The 24,160-nt window shown below is 41.6% G+C and overlaps 1 protein-coding gene and 1 pseudogene across 2 annotated transcripts in view; both read right to left on the reverse strand.

Moving 5' to 3' along the window:
• Myo1d (myosin ID) overlaps nucleotides 1–24,160 on the reverse strand; it is a 276,692-nt gene that overhangs the window by 132,266 nt on the left and 120,266 nt on the right. For both annotated transcript variants that reach the window (XM_087569948.1, NM_012983.2), the window contains 1 exon segment: nucleotides 18,364–18,571. In XM_087569948.1, coding sequence (XP_087426074.1) covers nucleotides 18,364–18,571 — 208 coding nt within the window.
• Nucleotides 9,832–9,927, reverse strand: LOC120095458 (small nucleolar RNA SNORA26; annotated as a pseudogene).

Below are 24,160 nucleotides of genomic sequence, written 5' to 3' on the forward strand. Positions count from 1 at the left end.
CTAGGAAGAACCACAGTGGAGGCTAGAAATCAGCAAGAGTTGGTGATTCTTCAACTCAGGAAGAATAAAAACTTTAAGACGTTGTTTTCTCAGTCAAGACTAATTCTTGCACGTACTAATTCCTTCATTTGCTTGGTATTGTTGAATGCACACAGATAGCTCTGGAGAACTCACTGGCATCTGTGCTCCCAGATGTAACAAGGCTAGCCAGTAAGAAACACTGTAACAGGCACTGTGCCCTGGCCCCTATGGAACCCAATCACACCTGAGGATGCCATTCCTCCTGAACTACTGTTAACCTAGTTGAAGATATATGTGTAAAGGGATAAATGGCTTACGACTTAAACACTGGGGAAAAAGTACCGGCATTATAAAAGACTGCAAACATTTTCTTTTGGGCAAATTTCTTATAAATCACGTAGCTGAGTAAGAGATTCTCTGCCCTGACGTACTTTAGGGGCATTCACACCTGCAGCACACCCCAGGGGTCATACAACCCCTAAGACACATACATTTTGCTCACTCAAGAAAGCAAGTATCAGCTTTAAAGAAACGACCTTGAATCAGCCCTGCTTATAACTCATAATGTAACATATCCCGTGTCCTACTCACACCCGACATAGATGTGCCTTATCCAACTCTATAATTCAGAGATAAAAAGAGGATGACATAAAGCCTAAATCTTGTAACTAACATCAGGCTCAAGGGCCTCCCCTCCCACTGAATTCACCACCTCAGCCTCACAAATGACAGCCAGGAGAGAGAAGTAAAGATGGCTGTTAGATGGTTTCACCGGGAGACTCTGTGGAGGGCAGCATTGTTTGAAGAACACGGAGAACAAGGCAGGAAACATGTGTGAAACATGGTGATAAGATGCATAGTACAGGTTCTGTCTGCAGATTCTGTAACGTGAAACAATGTCAGCCCATGGCATGGGAGGGGATAGATGCAGATGGCTCCACGAGATGGAAGAGTGTGCTTTTAACTTTTAGGAGACGGAAGGGTTTATGACTAGACAAACATTATCACCAAAACTCAGACTACAGTGCTGTACATGTAAGAGTCAAGGAGGACACCTGCAAGGTCCCTCAGCGTGGGCTGGGGCATCTTTATGCTGTTGCTGGTTTTTATAGGAGAATACCTATGCATAATGCACAAACCATGGCTTTGAGTTTTAAAACTCTGCATAAGAGAGAGCTCGACAACGACTGGGCTGATGTCATCGTTCCTTAAGTATTCAAAGTGTGTTAATTGTAATAAAAATGTTAATTAAAAATTTAGGCCAAAATACTGAGATTAGAGCTATATGTTGTTTCTATTTATAATTTATTCATTGAAAGCTCAATAAACTCACAAATTAGTGTGTAAAAGTGAATTTATGGTAAATACTTGATTATATCTTAGTTCTCCAAGAATATTCTTTATCAACTCATTTTCTATAAATGACTCATTTCCTAGCCATACAAATACAAAATAAAACCATTTATAATAGGTGACTATCCTGAGTTAATATATTATTTATAATTCTATATTCAATATTCTAATTTAAATAAATATTCTAAGTAAACATCTTATTTTACAATTAGATCCTCCTCCTCCTTTTTTTGAGACAAGGTCTCACCATGTATCCTTGGCTGTCCTACAACTTATTATGTAGATCAGATTGGCCTGAAATTTACAGAGATTCACCTGCCTCTGCCTCCTAAGTGCTAGGATTAAAGGCGTGTGCCACAACACCTGATATAATTAGATTAAAAAAAACTACAGATTCTCATTAATAAATTTGGATAGAATATGATGTTTGGCAACATTAAGACATTCCAATGAAACTAATACATTTTCTTTATGTAAGATTACAGTCTTGCCTCCAATGAGTCCTCAGTGCACTTAACTCGGATGAATTTGTAAGCAAGTAGATGGAGAATGAACAACACAGCTAAGAGAAAATAATACTTAATATCATGTTATATTGTAGTTATTTTTATCATGAACACTTTGATATTGTTAATTTTTTACACAGCCACTGTTAATTGCTGCACAGATGTATAATATATACTATTGTCTTAATATTTAAATTTTTCCACTGCTTTCTACTTTCGTAAGAAATGTTGTAAGAAAAATTTTTACAAATAAATTTTACATACATTTTAAAGAATTTTCTTAATATTAATTAATTAGAAGAGTAATATTAATTTTAATTAATATTAATTAGCTAGAATGGAGGCAAAACATTTTTAGATTTTTTTTTCTTTTTTCTTTTTTTTTCCAGAGCTGGGGACTGAACCCAGGGCCTTGCGCTTCCTAGGCAAGCGCTCTACCACTGAGCTAAATCCCCAACCCCCCTTTAGATTTTTTTAATATACTGCTAAATTATTCTGTGACAAGTTCTCACCACTTAATGTGCATATGATGTGTGCAGGTATACATGTCTGTACAGAGGCATGTAAGTGGGCAAGCATAGGTGTGCATGCATATGATGTGCACAGGTATTCACGTCTGTACAGAAGCATGTAAATGGGCAAGCATAGGTGTGCTCATGCACGCAGAGGCTGACACTGAGTGTCTTCCTCTACTGCTTTCCGCCTTATGTTCGAGAGTCTAACTGAACCTGGAGCTCACCAGTTCGGCTACACCAGACATCTCAGACTCACCTATACCACTTGGTAGTACTTTCATATATTTGCTAAGCAAGAGGAAAGAAAACAAAGAACCTCACCATGTGGTACTCATACTTAAACCACACATCTTATTACATAGTTACCTTGTTACACAGTTACATTTTCTTAGGCTAATGAAATACATGAAAAAATTAAATATGCTAGGGAGTAATTTTTTAAACTTGCACTAGGGATATGGTTCAATGATAAGACAAGTTTGCCTTACAAATGTTGAGACCATGTGTCCCACCCCCAGCACACCACAAACAGAACCCCCCCATCCAAAACAAACAAACAAACAAACAAACAAACCCTAAACATTCTTTAAGTGGTAGGTTTTTTTCACTAAGTGGTGAACAGCCATTACAATAGAATATTCTTCACAAAAGTCCGAGAAGGCCGGCCGAGCAGTGGGGCAGGGGTGAAGGCAGCAGAGGAGAGTAAGTATGTTACAAAGCCCGAACTGAAGATGGCCTCCGCAGCCGGCCTCCGCAGCCGTGCTTCCCGCAGTGGCAATAAAGGGGAAACTTAATGAGTTGCAAGGCTTACATGATTTAGTAGGCATATTTAATAAGGCAGGTAACTAAAATAAATACTCCCTGCACCCAAATATGCCCTTTGTATCTTTAGAACAATTATTTTTGTTGCGGAAGGAGCAAAGATGAATTGCTCGGCAGCAACTCCAGGGCTTTTGTTTCTGGTGTCTGAACGCATTTCCAGCTCCACTTGTGATTGTATGCTTCCTATTCACCAGCTTGCTCCTCCTGAGTCTGGGGTAGCATGAATATTGTGATTTAGTGTAAACATCTATTCACTAAATCCCTTTCCTTTTACTAATGAATGCTCTACAAAGAGCCAATCTCTCCAGCTTGTAGCAATTAAAACAGAAAAGAGCAATGAAAATGTAGCCATGTTTCCATCCCCTCCCCCCTTTTCTCTGATACCACCTATAGGGGCCAGACGTGGTTGCCATGGAGACAACAGCTGTTGGGCGGTGAGTGACAGGTCTCAAGAGAGAAATGTCTGAGAAAGGGAACATCTCAAGTTAAAACAAAAGTGGTGAGGGAAAAAAACAAAGCAAGCTGTTTCCCTGACATGGGGAGACTCAATTGAAAGGTGTATCCAGCCCGAGAGAAGAAAATAAAGGTTTCCCCCTCTTTCATCTAACACAGGAAATGTTTTCCTTCCAACGGGGAACAGACTTCTTTTTAAGTAAATCTGAAGCATATGTACACATCTTGGCATAATTACATTTTAAAATTGGGATTCATACTGATGCACCAAATTGGTTGCCGTAGTAATGAGCTATCACCTAGGCAACGGGTTTGCTGCTCTTTCTGGAAAGCAAATCATCAGAGTCCGACGTGGGGGAATGGGTTGGAGAAGGGAGGCAAAGGACACGTACTGACAGTGGGGGAAGTGGACTGTGGAGGGGCAACAGACGACACTGGCCACATCTAGGAGGAGACAAGGATGAGACAAATTGGTTTTGACAAGCCATCATTATTTTCCAAATATGCTTTTTATCATATTATTCACCAGTTGGGTGGGAGGAGGAGGAGGGTGCTGAGGGTGGGAAGGAAAGAACGTCTGTGGTTTCAATGATAATTTTTGCTGAAGCCTTTTTATTTTTCTAAAAGGCTGCCATTTGTCAAGGTGCAGATGCAGACGCATATTTAAATGGATCAGCTTTTGGCTTATACCATAAATCTCAGAGATTTTCTCCAGAATTGTAAGATCAATGACTTGTACACAGTAATATTATTCTAATAGCACAGTTTAGTAATATATGCAGGATAAGGTTTCAAATTCAGTAGCTGAAATCTCCTAGACGTTTCAGAGGACAAACATACCTTGGTTTCTTCATTAAGAACACACACACTTTCCCACACTGTTCTTGCTTCCAAGGCTTATTAGTAAATGCCCAGCAGACTTTCTTGCTGGAAGACTCTGTTCCTTAGATTTTGTTCCCCTGTACCTTGTAGTTATCACGGTCTACTTTGACATACTGGTGACTGTGTGTTTGAAAACTGCTGGCTGGGCGGTGGTGATGCACACCTTTACATCCCAGCACTCAGCGGCAGAGGCAGGTAGATCTTTTGAGTTCGAGGCCAGTCTGGTCTATAGGGCAAGTTCCAGGGCAGCCAGGGAGACACGGAGAAACTCAAAAACAAAACCAAACAAAAGAAGAAAATTGCTACTTCCTTTCTTTCTTCCTTTCCACCCCAACTGCTTGGCAGTCATTTCTACTTGAATGACTCATTTATACCCGAAACACATCATGCCTACACTAGTGTCCTGAAACTATATGCCAGTTTCTATCCCGTCCCTTTTGTCTCAGGGACTCAAGACATTAGCTATCTATGACCTCAACTTGGAAGAACAGGACCCCCTCATTTCTACCTCATATCACCTTCCGCCCAAACAACTCTCATGGTCTGCTCATTTCCTCTCAGCTGGGTGACTGAGGCCATCATTGGTTTTCTCCAAAGGATGGCATCAGGTTCTTAATTGGCTACTCTGTTTCCCCTTTGGTAAACATTTATTTAAAATCCCCAAACTGACCACAGCACTTTTCTCTTCCCATTTCCATGGAATATGGCAAGAAACTAGCTGATAGCGCTACCAATGTATAAACACATAACAGCTACAGCTGAGTTTGCAAGAAAGCCAAAGTCAGCACTCCCGTGGCGGGGTGGAAGGTGAAGACAGAAACATCCCCAGAGGCTCGTGGGCCCCTGAGCCTGAGCATGCAGCAGAAAACGACAAATGGCAAAGAAGAACAGTTGGATAATTTTTAACATACTTAAAAATGTTCACACCACAATCTAGCATTTCTAGTCAGAGTTTAGGCTTTAAAGCAGCAGTTCTCAAAGTGTGTCCCAGGGGAACCCTGGGCATTGCTGAAATCCTCTTAAGGGATCCTTTAAGAACAAAATAATTCCCAAAGAATAGAAGTAGGCTATTTGTTTTTGTAAAAATTCTTACTCTTTCAGACGTGTACAGATGAGTATTCTAGAGACCATCATAACGAGTGTTGATGTTTTGGTTTTTGAGGCAGGGTAACTCATTTGGTAGACCAGGCTGGCATTAACTCAGAGATCCACGTGTTTCTGTCTCCTGAGTGCTGGTATTAAAAGTGTGCACTACACACACCTGGCAACATCAACATTCTTACAGATAACTGGATCTATGCCTGCATGTTCCTGCAATGTACAGAAGTTTCTAAAAATGAACTCTCTGGGGTCTTTAATAAAAGCAACTTCTTCAAAGAACAGGCTTACTTGAAGGGAAGAGAAAATGCACAACATTGTTAATTGAAGTCTTTTGTGAAATGATGAAAACTGAAAAGCAAATTGTTAACTATTAAGGAAATTGTAAACTAAAGCCTGCTTCTCAGACAGGGTCTTTACGTAGACTTGGCTGGCCTGGAAGTCAGGCTGGCCTTAGCCTCACTGAGATCCCCCTGGCTCTGCCTCCTGAGTACTTGGGATTAAAGATGTGCAACCTCAATTCCCAGTCATATGGAAAGTTTTAAATAATAACATGAAGAAGTACAATGTTTAAATAAATGATCACTGTACTACTCTAAGGAAAATCTTGAAATGCTACATGCAGGCAGCATCGTGATGCAGTGCCTATAATCCCAGCCCCGGGGAAGCTAATGCAGGAGAAGAATGAGTGCAGGCAAGCCTGGGCTACATAGTACAACTATCTCAAAAAAATCAAACACAAACCAGAAACCTATACAACAAAACACTATTATGCTGGGTGGAAAACAAAAGCTACTAACACAAACCAAAAGTCAACAAAACACCAAGCACCAAATCAAGCTGCTGAAAACTATGCACAGGGGAATGTAGGAAGCAAATGTTTTAGCCACGATGAAAACAGAACAGAACAAAACAAATCCCCTCCCCCAGTCCCCAAAATGTCTAACTACGCGAGGCTGCAGTCTAACCAGCAGTTATTGACGACGAGCAGCCTTGGCAGAAGAAGCCAGCTCTTCACACCCTGTTAGCAAGCACTTCTGTGCGGCTAGAAGACTGGGAGTTAGGCTAAGTGAACAGTCTTCCTTGCTGTAGTGCTAGCTAGTCACTATCCGGGTATGTGCATGGCGGGTAAGAGCTCTCTTGCAACATGGGAAGGGCAATTTTCATCATTCCAGGGAATAGTCTGAGTTTGTTATAAGGAAACAAGTTTGAATGTTTTTGTACAAGACTTTGGACTTATATTTGTCATAAGTTTATTTTACCCGTGAACCTTAGAGTCAATTAATTTATTTTTGCATCAATGATCTAGCTCTGATGAGCTCCGCCTGTATAAACTGTTGGCATACTACTGATGACGATCTTACTTTACTATAAATGTATCTTTTCTTTTTTAAAAAAGATTATTATTTAAAAAAATATTACTGTGATAATTTGAATGAGCATGGCCTCTACAGGCTCATATATTTGAATAGTTTGTTTGGGAAGAACTATGGCCTTGCTGGAGGAAGTGTGTCACTGGGGGTGGGCTTTAAGGTTTTGTAAGTTTACGCCACACTCAGACACCCCATCTCTGCCTCATGCCTGTGGATCAGGATATAAATTCTCAGGCACTGCTTGAGCACTCTGCCTGCCTGCTGGCTTCTGCGTGCCCCTGCAGGCTCCATGACTCCTCTAGAATCACAGGCCCCTACATTAAATACTTCCTTTTATAAGTTGTGTTGGTCATGGTGTCTCTTCACAGCAATAGAAAAGTAACTGAGATAGTTAGCAGACAAAATAATGGATTTTCTTGGGTGTTCTAAAGCAAGCCTGCAACTCCAGCATTCTGGAGGTACAGGAAAAAAGATCGTTAGTTCAGAACAAACCTAGTGAATTTGAGGCCAGTCCTGGCTATATGAGATCCTGTCTTAAACAAATAAACAAAGCCTTCCAAATAAAGAGATAGACTTTACATCACCACACACACTCTATTCTCATTTGTTCTTATTCACTCCTGCCCCACCTCTCCTTTCCTGTTTGTGCTTTGAGATTTTTTTGAAACAGGGTTTCTCTGTGTAGCCCTGGCTGCCCTGGAACTCGCTCTGAAGACCAAGCTGGCCTCAAACTCAGAGATCCACCTGTCTCTGCCTCCTGAGTGCTGGGATTAAAGGCAGGTACCACCAATGCCTGGCTCCCACCCACTGTCCCTTCTTAATCTCCCTGTCCCTTCTTGCTGGTCCCTTCCTCTGCTTTCGTGTCACTTGCATCCCTTGCCTTCCTTAAGATTCATTCCTCCCTGCCCATAGCCCTCTTTTACTATATTTGTAGAAACACAATTTCAAGTAAAAATAGATCTAAAAAAGTTAAGATTTTGGTAAACTTTTGTAACTGTCCCCCAACAAAGTCTTTTTCCTCAGCCTAGGTTGGACTCTTCACTGAGCTCCTCTGGCAGTCACTACCTCCCCAGGGCATCATAATCTCTTCACCTTACTGGTCTGAATGTTAACACATTGCGTGTGTGCGTGTGTGTGTGTGTGTGTGTGTGTGTGTGTGTGTGTGTGTGTGTGTGTGTGTGGAGAGAGAGAGAGAGAGAGAGAGAGAGAGAGAGAGAGAGAGAGTGTGAGTTAGTTGAGCTTCTTGTGGGTGAAACCTTGCCTTCCTCATTTTCACATCTCCATTCAGAAATAATGAACAAATCCATATTTATTACTCATTAAAAATACTACAAAGATAGTTAGAAGCTACTCTCTGATCAAAGATACATTTTCAACACTCAGGCAAGGCCAAGCAGCAGATCCATGAGTCTGTACTGTCCTTGTGAACACAGCAGAGTAGACAGGCACAGTGATGCAATCCCCGCCTGTTGTTAGGTGACAGTTGCCTGAGACCCTGCTGGCAGGGTCAAAACTAAGTCCATGTTCCCAGGTCCTGAAACCAACTCTTACCTGAGTCTTCAGATGTTTGTGTGTTACCCAGTAAAGAATGTAAAGAGGGCACACAAGTCATACATGTATTGCTGCTGGGACTGAAATTGACTGTGTGCAGCTTGCCCACTCCTTTGTACCCCCGTCATTCTGAATTCCTGGACAGAAGTCCAGGAGGGGACTTGACTGCAAGAGCTGTGACTTCCAAATAAAGAGAATACTGAAGCCAGGTGACTCAGATGAGGCCCAGTCACCAACGTTTACTTCCTTGTTCAACCTCTGTATCAAAATATGATTGGAAAATGCTGCAGCCTGCCCTGCTTCCCCTTGCTTTGGGGGTTCCATTTAAAAATATTGTACAATATTGTATCTCTTCAGGATCACACATTGTTCAGCTCCCTAGTCTTCCCTTATTGATTAGTAGTGGCCTTAGTACAATAAAAATTTTGGCATATGCTTTAATACCAAGATGATTGTTCAAAGGCACAGTCAATTCCCAAGTCTGTGCTATTATCCCTGACTGACAGCTTTTGCTTCCTAATTCAAATAAAGGTCTTGCTTTGCTGTACTCTTGGGACTGCTTGGGTTAGTTTGTTTTTCAGATCCCAATATTTGGTATGTTGACCAAGAACCAAACACCTACCCGCTTGGGCCCCAAAGCCAAACTGGCAGCACTGGAGTCTGTTTTCCAGTCATCTGGACCTCCAGAGTAAGCCTACTGTATTCTGGTTTCTGGTTGGTGTGCCTATCTGGGGACCCATGAAAGGAGAAACTGGAAGCAATACTGCTCATAGGGTCAGAGTGATCCGGAGACATACCAGCCCTCACTGGTTCCCATTGGATGAACATCTGGGTCTGGTTCTAAACATGCTGTCTATTCATGACTGGCAGTTTACTATAGCTTTGTTTGGTTTGATTGCTCTGTTTTCATATTCAGAAAGTCGGCCAAACAATCTGCTGACCATTCACTCCTGAACTTAGTCTTAACCCATCTCAGGGATTTTCAGAAAAAAAAAAAAAAAAAACACCCACTCCCCCACCCCAGTAACTCCCCCCTCCCAAACTGAAACAACAGAATCTGATAAACTGGCACTGCTCTTAGAGCCCTGCACCAACCCTGCAAGCTAGGAGCTGAGCATTGCTAGAGAAGTCCTCCTCTTGCCTGGATCAACCTGACAGAAAGTGGGGGTTGGAGGGATGGGCGTGGGAGTGGGAGAGGGGTTCTGCCTGATCTGTACAAGTTGCTCTTTGTTTGTTTGTTGTTTTTTTTTTTTTCCTATCTGTGACTCCAGACAGGATCCAAAGAGAAGGTGCAGTTTTCCTTGCCCTTCTGTGTTTGCCTCTTAAAGTACCTCGACAACCTTAAAAGGGCACAGGAAAGGGTGACAAGTTGCTCTTAAAGGGCTTAGGTTGGACTCTTGTGACTGCTTGCGTTGTGATGGTTTCTCAGACCCTAACGCTGTAATTCATGCTTTGACAGTTGTCACTCACATCCTTTCCTGTCCCAAGGGTGGCTCACAAGACAGTTTAACAAGCACAGATCTCTTCTCCCAGAGAACACCTCAGAATACAGCACTCACTGACCAAGACACATTACTCTTCATGTCAAGAGCTGATTCATGCCCCCAACATCAACTTTTCCTCCACTTGTATTAGGAACATACCTCGGTCCACATGTTTTACAGTGAGTGATTCAGACACTGCTGGATGTCTGAGGTGATTTGACAAAGGAACTGTGTCAACTCCATAGGCCTCCCCCTCATCACCTTTGTGGCTGGTTTTATAAACTTTCCTTCAAGTGTGTGAGTCACAGATGATTTTCCTCACAACAGGGCACCCTGAATGTTAGCACTGTTGAGCAAGTGCATTGTGTGTGTGGGAGGCAGGTTACTGGGTTCAAATTCCAGCTCTAGCATTCATCATCTGTGTGACCTCCGCCCATCTCCTTAACTAGAATTTTAGTTCCCTAGTTACCAAACGGACTTGTCTACACGGTTCTTAGAAGATACAGTAGCATATAAAGTAACCAGAAGAACATCCATCGGCCAGACACCATCTGAGAAAGCAAGTTTTGATTTGTTTCTTTAAGGGAAGAGTAATTTTTTTTGAGAAATAATTATTTTGCGTTTAGTCTGAGAAATAACAAAGCATGTGGTTCATTTCCCATAGAAGGAAGAGGGCTTTGTTTAGAGGTGCCTTAAAGACTGCTTGGCTTCCTACCTCACTTGACAAAGCTTCACAGTAAACAGCTCCTGAGAGGAGGGGGCTAACGGGCTGAAGAAGCAACAAAAATCCTGGTTGGAGAATGATTCTGCTCAGTCTGTCTTGTGGTTAGTTTACTCTGTTCTGTGCACAAACCTCAGAGGTCCCTTACAATTAACAGCTAGATTATTCTCAAGCTTCAGAATTCACAATTTTCACTGTAAGCTTATTGCTAATGAGTCACCCTTAAGTCTCCACCAGATCATTCTTGTGATAGGATTTTATTATAACCCTACCCCCATGGGCTTTATTATAACCCCCCACCCTAACAAACAAATGCAAACATGCAAGACACAGCACAAAGTTAGCAAATACATGTGAGAATGCACAGATAAAGTTAAATCCTTAACCAAGACAGACTAGCAAGGGCAGTCCTTGGGATACACTTGCTACCTGCCCACCTTTGAAGTGTTTGTTATTTTAAAAAATGAAAAGCTATTTTAGAAAAACACTTATAATTAATACATTATAGCAAGTTTTAAAAATATACTTGAATGACATTCTAAACTGAGAGCAGAGTACATGACAGGTTGCAAGGAACCATGGCCAATGGTATGTGGGCTGTGCTTTGATGTATACAGTACTATGCTCTACGCTCAGCAAGCCCAGGCTGTCCCTAATCATCTGGGAAAACACGGGCTCCAGCCAGCTGGAGATAGTGAAAGACCAAGAATCGGATAACGACAACAATTATTAATTCATAGTCTGGGGCTGGAGAGATGGCTCAGTGGTTAAGAGCACTGGCTGCTCTTCCAGAGGTCCTGAGTTCAATTCCCAGCACCCACATGGTGGCTCACAACTGTCTGTAACTCCAGTTCCAGGGGATCCAACACTCTACACAGAAAAGTAAATACATCTTTAATACATTTATGGTATAATAAATGCCACTAAGTCCCTAATGTGATCTTGAGCAATAACAGAAGTAAAAAGCTCACAAAACTAGAAAGTGAAATAACATACACTAAAGCATGTATTGCCTGGGGAAGATGATTACACTTTACTTACTTATTTTGTTGTGTGTGGATGCATATATGTGTGGATGCACATATTATGACACTCGAGTGGAGGTCAGAGATAATCATGGGAATTCTCTTCTTCTATCCCCTGGACTGAACTCAGGTAGTCAAGCCCATTATGAGCCATCTCACTGGCCTCCAGCTTCTGTGTGTGTACATTGGAGGTTGAAACTAGGGCCTCGTACAGATTAGGACAGCACTGAGCTACAGACCCAGATCTTGATTTTTTGATAAAGAGTCTTCCTATATAGCTCATGTTCGACTGAAACTCATTATGTAGCCCAGGTTTGCCTCAAACTTGTGATCCTCCTGTCTCTGTCTTCCAAGAGCTGAGATTACAGGTATGTGCTTCTATGCTGAAGTGATTATCTTAAAAAACAAACAAACAAACAAACAAACAAAGCAAAATGGAAAAAATGAGATCAACTACTGGGAATAAAAGGAATCTGACAGACAGACAGACACACACACACACACACATACAGGCACGCATGCACGCGCACACACACTATAGAATAGCTAGTCTTGTATACAGGAAAAGCAAATCCCAGAAAAGCTTCCATAGTTCATCATTAACACATGTGAAAGAAGTTGGAATAGGATGCTCTCACTTCTGTTCTTCATGTTAAAAAAGACTTGATAAGATAAAACACACAATTAGTAAACTAAAAGTAAGAAAGTTACAGAATAAGTACATTGGAAACATGGTCCTTGGGGACCAACAGTCAAATGTATCACTAAAGCTGGAGAGAAAACAAAGTAAGCATGAGAAGGAGTGACTGCAGACAGTGTGGAGAATCTGAAGAAAAATGGGTTCAAGTCTACTCAACTAAATTTAAGAACCTGGATGACTTTCTAGGGAAAAAAATGATCAAAACTGATTCTACAACAGATAATACAAAAACCCCACAGGTCATCATAAAGACCAAAAGAAAGCTAACTGCCGAGGTGGCACATACCTACAATCCCAATATCCTGCGAAACTGAGTATCGAGTTAGGTTGGCCTACATACCAAACCCCTGTCTCAAGGAAAGGCAAACATAACAACAGACAAAAGGAAACACAAAGCTCAACAACATTGTTGAGTTCTGCCCACACAAATGTCCGGTCCAGATGTCTTCCTAAGGAAGTGGACCTGAGAACACACTGGTTGGATTGTTTCAAAGGACAGACCAAATACAGTATCAGATCTAAAGGAAGACAACAGAAATTAACAACAAAATCATAACAGACAACTGGGCGTGGTTATACACTCTCCCCAGAACCAGGAAGGCTGAAGCAGGATGGCTATGATGACTAATTCAAGCCCGAGCTACATAGCCAGCTCCTGACACTAACCAAGTAAACCAACCAACAAGGCAGTCCACCACCACCACAGAGCTCCCTCAAAGACACTTACTGAGGATCCAGGGAAAGGACTTGAAGATCTGTGACAGGTGCATGAAAATAGTTCAGTGTTCAGAAAATAAAGACCCAAAGTCATAGTCATTCATAAGAAGGAAAACAGAAGTGGACAAGGGCAATGTTCAAAATGCAATTAGTACAAAGAAATTGTTTGAGATTAAATAGAATTCTGTAATCCAGTTTAAAAGTTATTTTGTATTCCAGGTAAAGTGAATGGAGACCAAGACTTAGAAACACTTTGGCAACTATAAGGGAAGGGATAATTTTATGTCTGCATAGCCAGGAAAACTAGTCACAAATATGAATTAAGCAATGTTTCCTTCTTGATGCAGAAGACCCACCATAAGTCAATATTAGTCTCTGCACCAACATTACTATGTAGAAAATACAATAAATTCATTAGCATAAAAATAGTAAAGTATCTATGAATTAATCATGAACCCTAAGCCCTTTTTTGGTCTAAAGGCAAATGAAGATGATTTAATTAATAAACCTATTTTGTACTCATAATAGATCACTTAATACTGCACAAATATTAATCCTTTTAAGAGATTTTGTAAATTCAATACAGTCCTAATAAAGATCACTATTGTGTTTAATGAACCGATTATACACATTAAAATTTTTATTGCAGGATAAAGGTCTTTATGTGGTCTCATCCATCTCAGTAAAGAAAAGCACAGAAAGTGGGTTTATCCTACATCAAGACAGGGTTCCTTCACTGTTCCCTACTGTGAACCTTATTCACCTGACAAAGTTTTAGATAACTAAATATATGGGTTGCCTAAATATATATACATATATACAACTATATGTATAAAATATATATACAAATCAAATATTTAATAATAATAAACAGTAAAGAAATTTATTTTAAAACAACCCTTTGTGATACATATATTTTGTCATTTATTAAAGATGAAAGAAAATTAGCATACTATGAAATACACATAGGAGCCAAAGTCCATTTATCATTTTTTTTTGTTTTTGTTTTTCAAGACAAGGTTTCTTTGTGTAGCCCTGGCTGCCCTGGAACTTAAGAGATCCACCTGACTCTGCCTCCCAGGTGCTGGGATTAAAGATGTGGTACCATCATACCCAGCACCAACACTATTTAAAAAGAAAACTCCGCCATTCAAACAGCAATTTTTAAGATCAAACATTCTAACAGGATGCAATCTAAGAATACACTAATTTGATACACACAGAAGAGTGACAGTGTGAAAATATTGTCTTTGTTTTCTGTAATCCAACTGTGTTTCTATAAGGGCAGCGAACTTGCATGCACTTTAACACTGAGCACAATTCACAGCACGCGGTGATCTCAAATCTGAGCTAAAGCGTTGCAGCAGATTGGTTGGTGCTGTAATAGCTTGTACACTGCAAACTGGGCACGTAGGGTGTTCTGAATCAAAGCTGCAGTAAAGTTCACAATGTAACATAGCTGAGCCCTGCCTCAAATATCTCAGATTCATTATGTGTTTGATTCTGAATTCATTTTGGTTTTGCTGCATGTTCAGAAGGTTTGCACTCTCCACACTCAGTTACTTAGTCACATATGGGCTGTAACTCACAACTAAGAAGCTTAAAACATACTGTGGTAAAAGCCGTGTGGCGTTAATATAAATAAAGACAAACAGAAAAGCTGGAACAGAGCTGAGCAGGGAAACAGTATATTCAACACGAGTTATAAGCAGCTCCAAACAGAAAAGGAGAAGGAACGACTATGCAGGAATTGGTGTGAGAATGTAACAGGCCAAGACCTTCCTGTAACGGATGCCATGTTGGAGGAACCATCCTGACCTTGAAACCCAGCACGTAGGTCCTGACACCTGCCAAAGTAGGAACAATGACCTAGTCCATCAGAGGCCTGGTCCATAGCTCCAGGACAGGCTCTAAAGGTATTAACCGTGCCTTTTAGCTTCTGTTGTTCTGCTTCTTACTAGTGGAAGTGTGAGTATGCCGATTTAGTGCATAAAAGACAAAAAGATGTAAGGATTTGGGCAAGTTCTCCATGCAGCCGCCGGCCAGCAATAAAGACTTTCTTCTTAGATTTAAGATGTTCATGTGATGGTCTCTGATGGGCTTACCTCACACAAAGGAGACAGGCCAACTATGTGAAAGGAAAACAAATAGGACTTCTATTTAATATATGTATTACAAAAGAATTAAAGAGCTAAATGTAAGAGAGAAATTCATCTAATTCTTAAGAGAAAATATATTTTTGTGATCTAGAAACAAAGGAATTCTTCTCAAATAAAATTCAAAAGTCCAAAGTATAAAGCACAACGTATACAAAGTATGAAATTAAAGAATCTGTGTTCACAGAGCACATTATAGATACATGTCAATTAATGTCTATAAAATAAAATAGGAGAACATATAATGTCAAAAGTGGATATAAGGCAATGTTAAGAATTGGATTCAAGGAATCTTAATTATTATCAAGAAGACACCAACTTGAAGAAAAATGAACAAAAGACCTAAACAATAGAAGCTTCATAAAATGTATAAGTACACATATATGTAGTTTATTGGCATTACCTCCACAATAGGGAGATAATGTCCCAAACTTACACTTTATGCTGGCAAATAAAAACCTCAGGACCAGGAATAGGTTAACCCTTTTAGAGTTGGTTGTTGGGGTCACATAGACTCCCAAGCATTATGAACTATTGCAGCACTCCTGGCTACCCCCCAGAACTTAATAGTAAGACCTTAATGCTGAAGACACTACATTCTTGAGTCATAGAACATGGTACATCAAACTGGTACTAACTTGGAAGCTTCATTTCTACAGGTTGGTGTCCCGGCGCTGGCAGTGCCATGCATGATGACAGAGAAGAGTGAGCATTAGTCTCATCAAGCTGTGAACCTGGAGAGGCTGACCTGACAAGATAGGCCACTGGTGTACAGTCATGGATGTTACCGGAGTAGTCAACAGCTTTCTGATTGGATCAAAGGCCTGCTCTATGAGATGGATCCCATATCTGACATTACTAAAGGGACCAACAACCTGTGGACAGACAGGTCATAGTCCCTAGGGGAAAACCCCAGACTGTTATTCTGCTAAATAGACACAGCATTAAATTGATTCCTAATGACTTATTGCTCTACCTTTAGAGTATCTCTCAGTTCTCAACAGAGCAACTCCTGCAGTGGATGAAAACTAGTGCCAAGGCCCCTAACTGGTTAACATATACAAAATAAAGGCTGTAGGATGATTACCTCTAGATCAGACATTTGTAGCCCACCACTCCTCCCAAGAAGAGGTGGCCAAAAGATTGTGAGAACCAGAGGTTGTTGATAATACCAAGAAACAATGTTTTCTAGATCCAACGGGTTAAATGCGCATATGAACTTAACATATGTGACAGCGCATAGAAGGCCTTTGTAAACTATTTTCAGCACTGAAGGAGGAAGATAAACGTGAAATCCTACCACTAGCTGAGGAGCTATTAGCCTTTGACAGCCACTGGGAGGAGAGTCAGTTTCCTTCAGTGATGTGGCCTGACAGACTGACCACATATCAGTGTAGGTTAAGACTCTCTAGGACACACAGACTGGGCTGGATAGGTAAGAAAAAGAAAAAAAAAGGAATCTCCAAGTTCAAAGGCAGGGTTGTGGGGGTAGGAAGGGTGGTAAGGAGAGAAGTTGATGATGATTGGTGTGTGTGTGTGTGTGTGTGTGTGTGTGTGTGTGTGTGTGTCTGCGTGTGTGAGTGTGTGCATGCATGTGTGCTAAAAACACATTGTAAGAGTTTTTTCAGAGAATAAATGTATTACAAAGAAATATAAATAGGCAATTTGCAATAATTCCCCTCCCCAAACAATCAATTATTGAAATGCTCAAGTTTAACAGTAACCAGGTAAATAGATCCTAAAACAACTCTGAAATATTTACCATTGTGCTGATTAGTCTGATCAGATGTAGGGAGCAATCCCATACTGGTGGGACATGGGTACAGTCACCCTCATAGAGATAACCGGTAGGCAGTGGTTGTACAATTGGCAGTTGCTCTGAATAGGAACTTGGCTTTACTTATTATACCAATCACATATGCTATGACCCTGAAAGTCTTCACAGAAGTGATTTTTAACATACATATGCAGGAGTGTGCGGGCATACAGTCACATGCATGTGCATGTGCACATACACACTCTGATTTTTGAGACAACGATTTCTGTGGCTCAGGCTGATCCTGTAGTATAGGCTTGTGGTGATCCTCTTGCCTCAGTTTCCTGAGTGCTAGGATTCCAAGTGTGAGCCACTCTACCTTGTTCACATATATAACTCATTTCTTTAATGTGGAAGTTATGATGAAAAGGCACACATATGCATGCACTGAGAAGGCAACCTTGAACAGATCAATGACCAGAGGGGCAAGTCAATGAGGTGTGGACTCGGCATTCACCTCTGAGGTAGCGGTGGGGTAAGGATTACTTATGGGATGGTCACAAACATATTGGTACAATTTGTGAAATATATGATTTTCATGTGCCCTAGGCATGAGACAGCTTTGGCCTCTAAGCCAGGCATCAAGCTAGGATGAACAAAGGATGCCATCCGCTCTGCCCCTGACTGATGTAAGAACACCACCACCACCACCACCACCACCACCACCACCACCACCACCACCACCTCCACCTCCACCTCCACCTCCACCACCACCACCACCACCTCCACCACCACCACCACCACCACCACCACCTCCTCCTCCTCCTCCTCCTCCTCCTCCTCCTCCTCCTCCTCCTCCTCCTCCTCCTCCTCCACCACCACCACCACCACCAACACCACGACCACCAAGGTATCTCTTTGTCCACTGTCAGAGGGTGAAATACAAGATTTTTTAAAGAAGTCCTTTAAGCATTAAAACCAAGGAGCAAAATGTTGAGCTGCAAAAGTAGGCCAACAGGATACCTGACTTTAAACATCAGAGGATGAAATATCTTTCAAGTGCTGGAGAGGCCCAGCCAAATAAGTTTTGCATGCGTGAGGGGAGAAAAAGGTGAAGTGCTCAGAGGCCCACACATTGTACCATCTGCACACAGTTCCTGAATTAAGAGAAAGCCTTGAGCCGAGTTTCTGGTGTACAGAGGCCTTCTGGCCTACCACACACGAAGTTACCTTTTGTAGGAAGAGGACAACCCTGACGAGCATCTGGGCGCGGAGTTCTTCCAAGGTGAACAGCGTACGGGGTGTTCGAATGAAAATTTTGGTCTTCCCATATGCTACGTCATCCTGAAAGCCACATCGCTCTATGAGTTTCTTGACAGCCTCCTTGTCTGAAGGAAGGTCGTGGTTAGGCCAGGTGAACTCAGAGATCATCTTGTATCTGTGTAAAGAAAGAAGATGGACCAAACTGAAGGATGGAGAAAATGTATCATTGTCTAACAGAAAAACTTCTCAACAAAACTTTAGCCAACTGTTAAGAGATGTGAATTTCATCAGCCTGATGAGATGAGAAAGAAAATCTCTTTACTAAAACACTCCACAATAATTCTTACTAAACTGGGGCTAACAACGACTTCCATAATCTTTGGAAGGGTACTCACCAAAACTTTATAGTAAATACCATCTGTAAGCAGGTGACCTAGGAAGCATTCTCTTTACAGACACAAGACAAGGAGCGGCCATCATGGCTTCCCAACACTGCTCTGGAGGTCTAATTAGCACGGCGAGCAAGAACAGAAATGACAATGCACATGAAGAATAGGACTCTCTTCAAAGGAATCAAATGGGGCTTTGGATAAACTCTTAAAACTAGGAGAAAATCAAGCAGTGTTAGGTCAATCCAAGAGAACGAACTGCATTTCCACAGCGAGACAGCTCCTTGCCCTTTGAATCTGTCACAAGACCACTCCTTCTCCTTAGGCCACAGCTTTTTTACAAGTGTAAGAGAGAAGTCACTCCACACTACTTCTACACAGTCTGCTTTGTTACAAGCAGTCATGAGCTTCTGCAGACATTTTAGGGATACACACACACACACACACACACACACACACACACACACACACACACACACACACGGCAGGAAGGAGGGGGAGCATCTGAAAACCCTGCCTGCACAGTGATTTCCCCATACCCTATGCAGCACTAACATGTAGCTAAATTAAGTCAGTTTTTTCTGATACTGAATCTGAATTTTACAGAGATTTTCTTCACACTCATTCAGGTTACGAGCATTTTGCTGATGCTTCCTCCTGGTACTCATATTTTCCTTATTTTAAGATAATTTAACGAGTACCTATTAGTTGTATAAAATAACAGGTTCACTGTGATTCTTTCATATTGAATACAGTAGACTCTGATCAAGCCCACTTCCTTCCTAGGCCTCCTCCCTCATCCCCTTCCTTCCGGGTTCCTTTCTATTTTCATATCTCCTCTCACTAGAGAAGAGGAAACAGAAACGCTTTTCTTTCTGAGTCTAGGTTACTTCACCCAGCATCTACGGTTCCATCCAATTCCCTGAAAATGGAGTGCATCGATAGGTGTTCTGAATGCACGGGTCTGTTGGTGGGCACCTAGGCTGATTGCATACCACGTTTCCTGGGAATATTTCTGACTCTCAGAGTATACACACGGGAACTATGTAGCTGGATCATGTTCCGTGAGAACACTCCATGCGGCTTCCCCTGATGCTGGTACTAATTCATACTTCCCACTACACTGTGTACTCTCCCCTCTCTTCCTGCAGCCTCACCATTTGTAGCCGGTTTTCTTGAAGAGAGCTATCATGCTGGGGTGGGATTTAAGTGACTTTATTTTGCAATTTTTGATGGTTTTGCTTTAAAATATGTTCTGGATATCAATCTGTCTGACAATAATTAGCAGACATTCTTCTGTCTGACAATAATTAGTAGACATTCTTTCATTAGCTTTTTAATTTGATGTCTTGCCATTATCAAGTTTTGCTCTACTTCCTAAGGCTTGTTTTGATTCTGTTTAGGAAGTCATGGCCTGTGCTTATGACTGTGTTTGCCTTTCTGCTGTACGCACGCCAGTGCATGTATGTATGGAAGGCAGAGCGTGAAGTCAGGGCTCTTCCTCTATTGCTTTCTCTGATACTATTTTTAAAATCAGGGTCTCTTGAGGACTAGAGAGATGGCTTATTGTTTAAGAGCGCTGGCTGCTCTTTTACAGGGTCCAGGTTCAATTCCCAGTACTCACAAGGTTGTTCACAACCATCTCTATCTCCAGTTCTAAGGGATCCAATGTCTCTGGCCCCCTTAAGCATCTTCACTTAGATGCACAGATTCAAACATAGAAACACACGCGCACACACATGATGAAGAATAATAAAAATAAATCTAAAATTTAAAAAAAAACTATAAAATGAAGTTTGAGAACCTGGAGCTTGCTGTTTTACCCAGAATGGCTCTCCAGCAAACTCCCAGGACCCTTCCTGTCCAACCCACCGATTGGCAGCATTGGGATTACATCTTCCTACAATATTAGGAATAAGACACATGTTTAAGGTTCACTGAGAATCCCTCTTTTTGACTCCCCATCTTGGCTGTGCATTTGCTATTTTAAGATTATTTAGTTTGCTTTCTGTCACTGTGATAAACACCATGGACAGAAGCAATTTAGGAGGGGAAAGGGTTTATTTCATTACCCTTCCATGTCACTGTCCATCACAGAGGGAACCCGGAAGCAAGAACCATGAAGGAATAGACCAGGCCATAGGCCAATCTAATCTGATAATCCCTCCACCGAGCTTCTTTCCCACCAGGTGACTCTAGATTGTATCAGGTTGACAATAAAAATCAACTAGCACACACATATATATGTTTTTCACTATTTAAGGATGTTTGGGGTAGAAATGGGGTATTTAATTTTGAGCCACTAAGACTACAGGAAATTCATTGGTTTATGGGAATGGGGTGGGGTGTTTGTACACATGCATATATGTGTGAGTGTGTGTGTGTGTAGGTCAAAGGTCAACACTGAGTGTCATCCTCTATCCCTCTCTAGTTTTCTGAGGCAGAATCTCTCTATGAACCTGAGGCCATTTTCATCGAGACTATCTGGACATTGAGACCCGGGGATCTACCTTTCTTTGACCCTTTTTCAGCACTGGGGTAAAAGATGTGTGCACTGTATCCACCTTTACATGGATACAGGGGATCTGAACTCAGGGCCTCACATTTTCATACCAAACACTTTACCCCTTATATGTTCTTTTTAATCTTTCTGTTTTCATATGAGTACTAGAAAACATATTATAGGGACCATTGTTTTTTTCATGCCTCAAATGAACAGACAAACACGTTCTGTGTTGAAAGTTACAAGGTCCAAAAAGAAACAGGGTAGGTAAAGGTCCCCACTCAGAAAACATTTTTCCTTCAAGCCATGTTTACTTACGGTTTGGTTACGTCAACCACTCTCACGGTTCCCATTGTATCTCAAGGCAATACACTCTTAGCACAACCCCCCTGATGGCTACCATTCCACCATGCTCATGATTTATTTAACTTCTACTGACTTTCTGTTCATGACAACACTGTACCTGATAAATTGTCCAAGTTTTCCATGTAATAAAGAGGGATTATAACTCTTTCTAATGCAAGATGAAAGAACTGGACCCCATTTGAAATCAAGACTCACAACGAACACACTTCCACTCATGAAGACACTCCTCCCACACAGCCTACAGAGTGATGTGATGCCAACAGGAACAGTGGGTCAGTTTTCAGCATAACTTTTTGATTACTATTAAATTGAACTCCAGTTTCCCAGGCTATTATTCTGCCAAGTTTTATTCATTCTAGCCAAGACTATCTCTTTGGAGTGATCTATCTCCCTTGACGCATATGGCTGAATTCTAATGAGGTAGAGAACATTTGTCAATACTAGGTGGTTTCTCGTGTTTGCAATCTCATATCTCCAATAGGCCCTCTTCTGACGGCAAGTCTATGGAACAAGTCCACTTGTTTTCACGCTCTACAACAGCAGTTTTCAATCTGTGGGTTGAGACCCCTGGGGATGTTCCACAGGAGTCACATATCAGATATCCTGCACACCAGATATTTACATTATGAACAGTAGCATCATAACAGTTATACCAAGTAGTAACAAAAATAACAATGGCTGGCGGTCATCACAACATAAGGAACTGTACTGCAGGGTCACAGCATTAGGAAGGTTGGGACCCACTGCTCTAAAGGAGTGTTCTTTCTCACTTCTCCTCCGCTTGCCTCCTGATGCTCACTCTTATTCAGGATCCCGCCTCACATGTCACTCAAAAAGCAGAAATAGGGAGAAACAACTGCATCTTGCTATCAGTGAAGCTTCAAGGCTTCCTGCATATGCCATGCCATATCTTCTGACTGCAGCCCACGGTCACAGGCAAAATGTCTCTGCTCCCATGTCAGGCTGACATGGCTTCCACTTGAGTTTGGGATTCTATCCTGTCTTGCCACCTCAAGGACGCTTTTACTACTTTAGACCCCTCTCACATGTGCCATGGGATTCCCTGTTCTTAATTTTCCCCATCTGTGCTTTTGCAGTCACTGTGTTCATTTTCCTGTTCCCAATGTACAGCAAACTCTCCTGAGCTTTACTGTTACAGGCCCCACTTTCTTCCTATCCTGCTCAAACCAGGCTCTGTACTCTTCTATTTTGACTCTTGTGTTGATAAATCTTATTGCCCAATCTTATTTGACCTCTGAGTGGTTGTGTAACAACCTTTTATATAATGGCACAAGTTTCTTCCTGAAATGCCAGCACTGTGGGGTTCTGTGACACAACCCCTCTGTAGTTCTCCTTATGTCTTAGGGGTTATCCCTTTTCTCTTCTTGTTGGTTCCTTACTGTTAGACCACAAATCTAAATACCACTCCAGGCTTCCTCTTCCTCCTCTTCTCTATCCACTCCTGGGCTTATATTTGCATCCTAAAGACCCCCATCTCTCTTCTCTGCAGCCTAGCTTCCTCCCAGAACTCCAAGTATATATGCCCAAGGACCCAATGTTTCCACTTAGATGTTTAGAATGCACTTAAAAGGTAACAGAGCAAGAGAATAATGTGTGTGTCCATGTGTGCAGACACATGTATATGGAGGGATGAGGGTACATGTGTGCACCTGTGTGTAGAGGCCACAGGACAATCTTGGGTATGATTCCTCAACAACGGTGTCTGTTCTACTCTGCTTTTCACAGGTTTCTTTCTTGCTTGGAACTTGCCACAAGGCTAGGCTGGCAGGCTAGTGATCCCTGGGAGACTGCTTGTCCCGGCCTTTCCAGCACTGGCGTCACAGGCACGTTCCACCACACATGGTTTCGCTTCTGGAGAACACACTCAAGCCCTCCTTGAAAACATTTACCAACTTTTTGCCCAGCCCAAGCAAATAATCTTGTCTTGTTTTGTGCTTTCCTCTTGAAACTTGTTTCCTTGTGTTTATGTATGTGTACATGTTCATATATGTGTGGTGCAGGTTCACATGTACATGCTGTGCAGGTATGTGTGAGGACTGGCCATTAAGTGTCTTCTGCAGTCACTGAACCTTACGTTGTTTTTTTTTTTTCCCTTTTTGTTTCCTCTTCCCACCTTAGTTTTTGGAGAAACAGTCTCTCACTGATTTGGACTGGCTGGCTGGCCAGCAAACCCCTAGTGTACTCCTATTTTATCTCTCTGATACTAGGACTATAGGCGTGTACCTGGCTTTTTATGTGGGTGCTAGGAATCTGCTTATCAGCTTTTCTTCATGCTTCTGTTGGGAAACACGTTACTAACTGAGCCATCTCTCCGGCTACTTCAAAGTTCTTTATTCAGTATAGTGTTTACCCAGATGCTCAAACCAAAAATCTACTTGTCATTTTTCATTCTGTTCTATTCCTGACTCATCACAGGCCATTCGTGTACAAGCCAGCCTTGTCATCTAGCTCCAAATGCATCCTGAAGGTGTCCACTACCCATATG

This window comes from Rattus norvegicus, chromosome 10 (genome assembly GCF_021556685.1).
Source record: "Rattus norvegicus strain SHRSP/BbbUtx chromosome 10, alternate assembly SHRSP_T2T, whole genome shotgun sequence".
Lineage (NCBI taxonomy): Eukaryota > Metazoa > Chordata > Mammalia > Rodentia > Muridae > Rattus > Rattus norvegicus.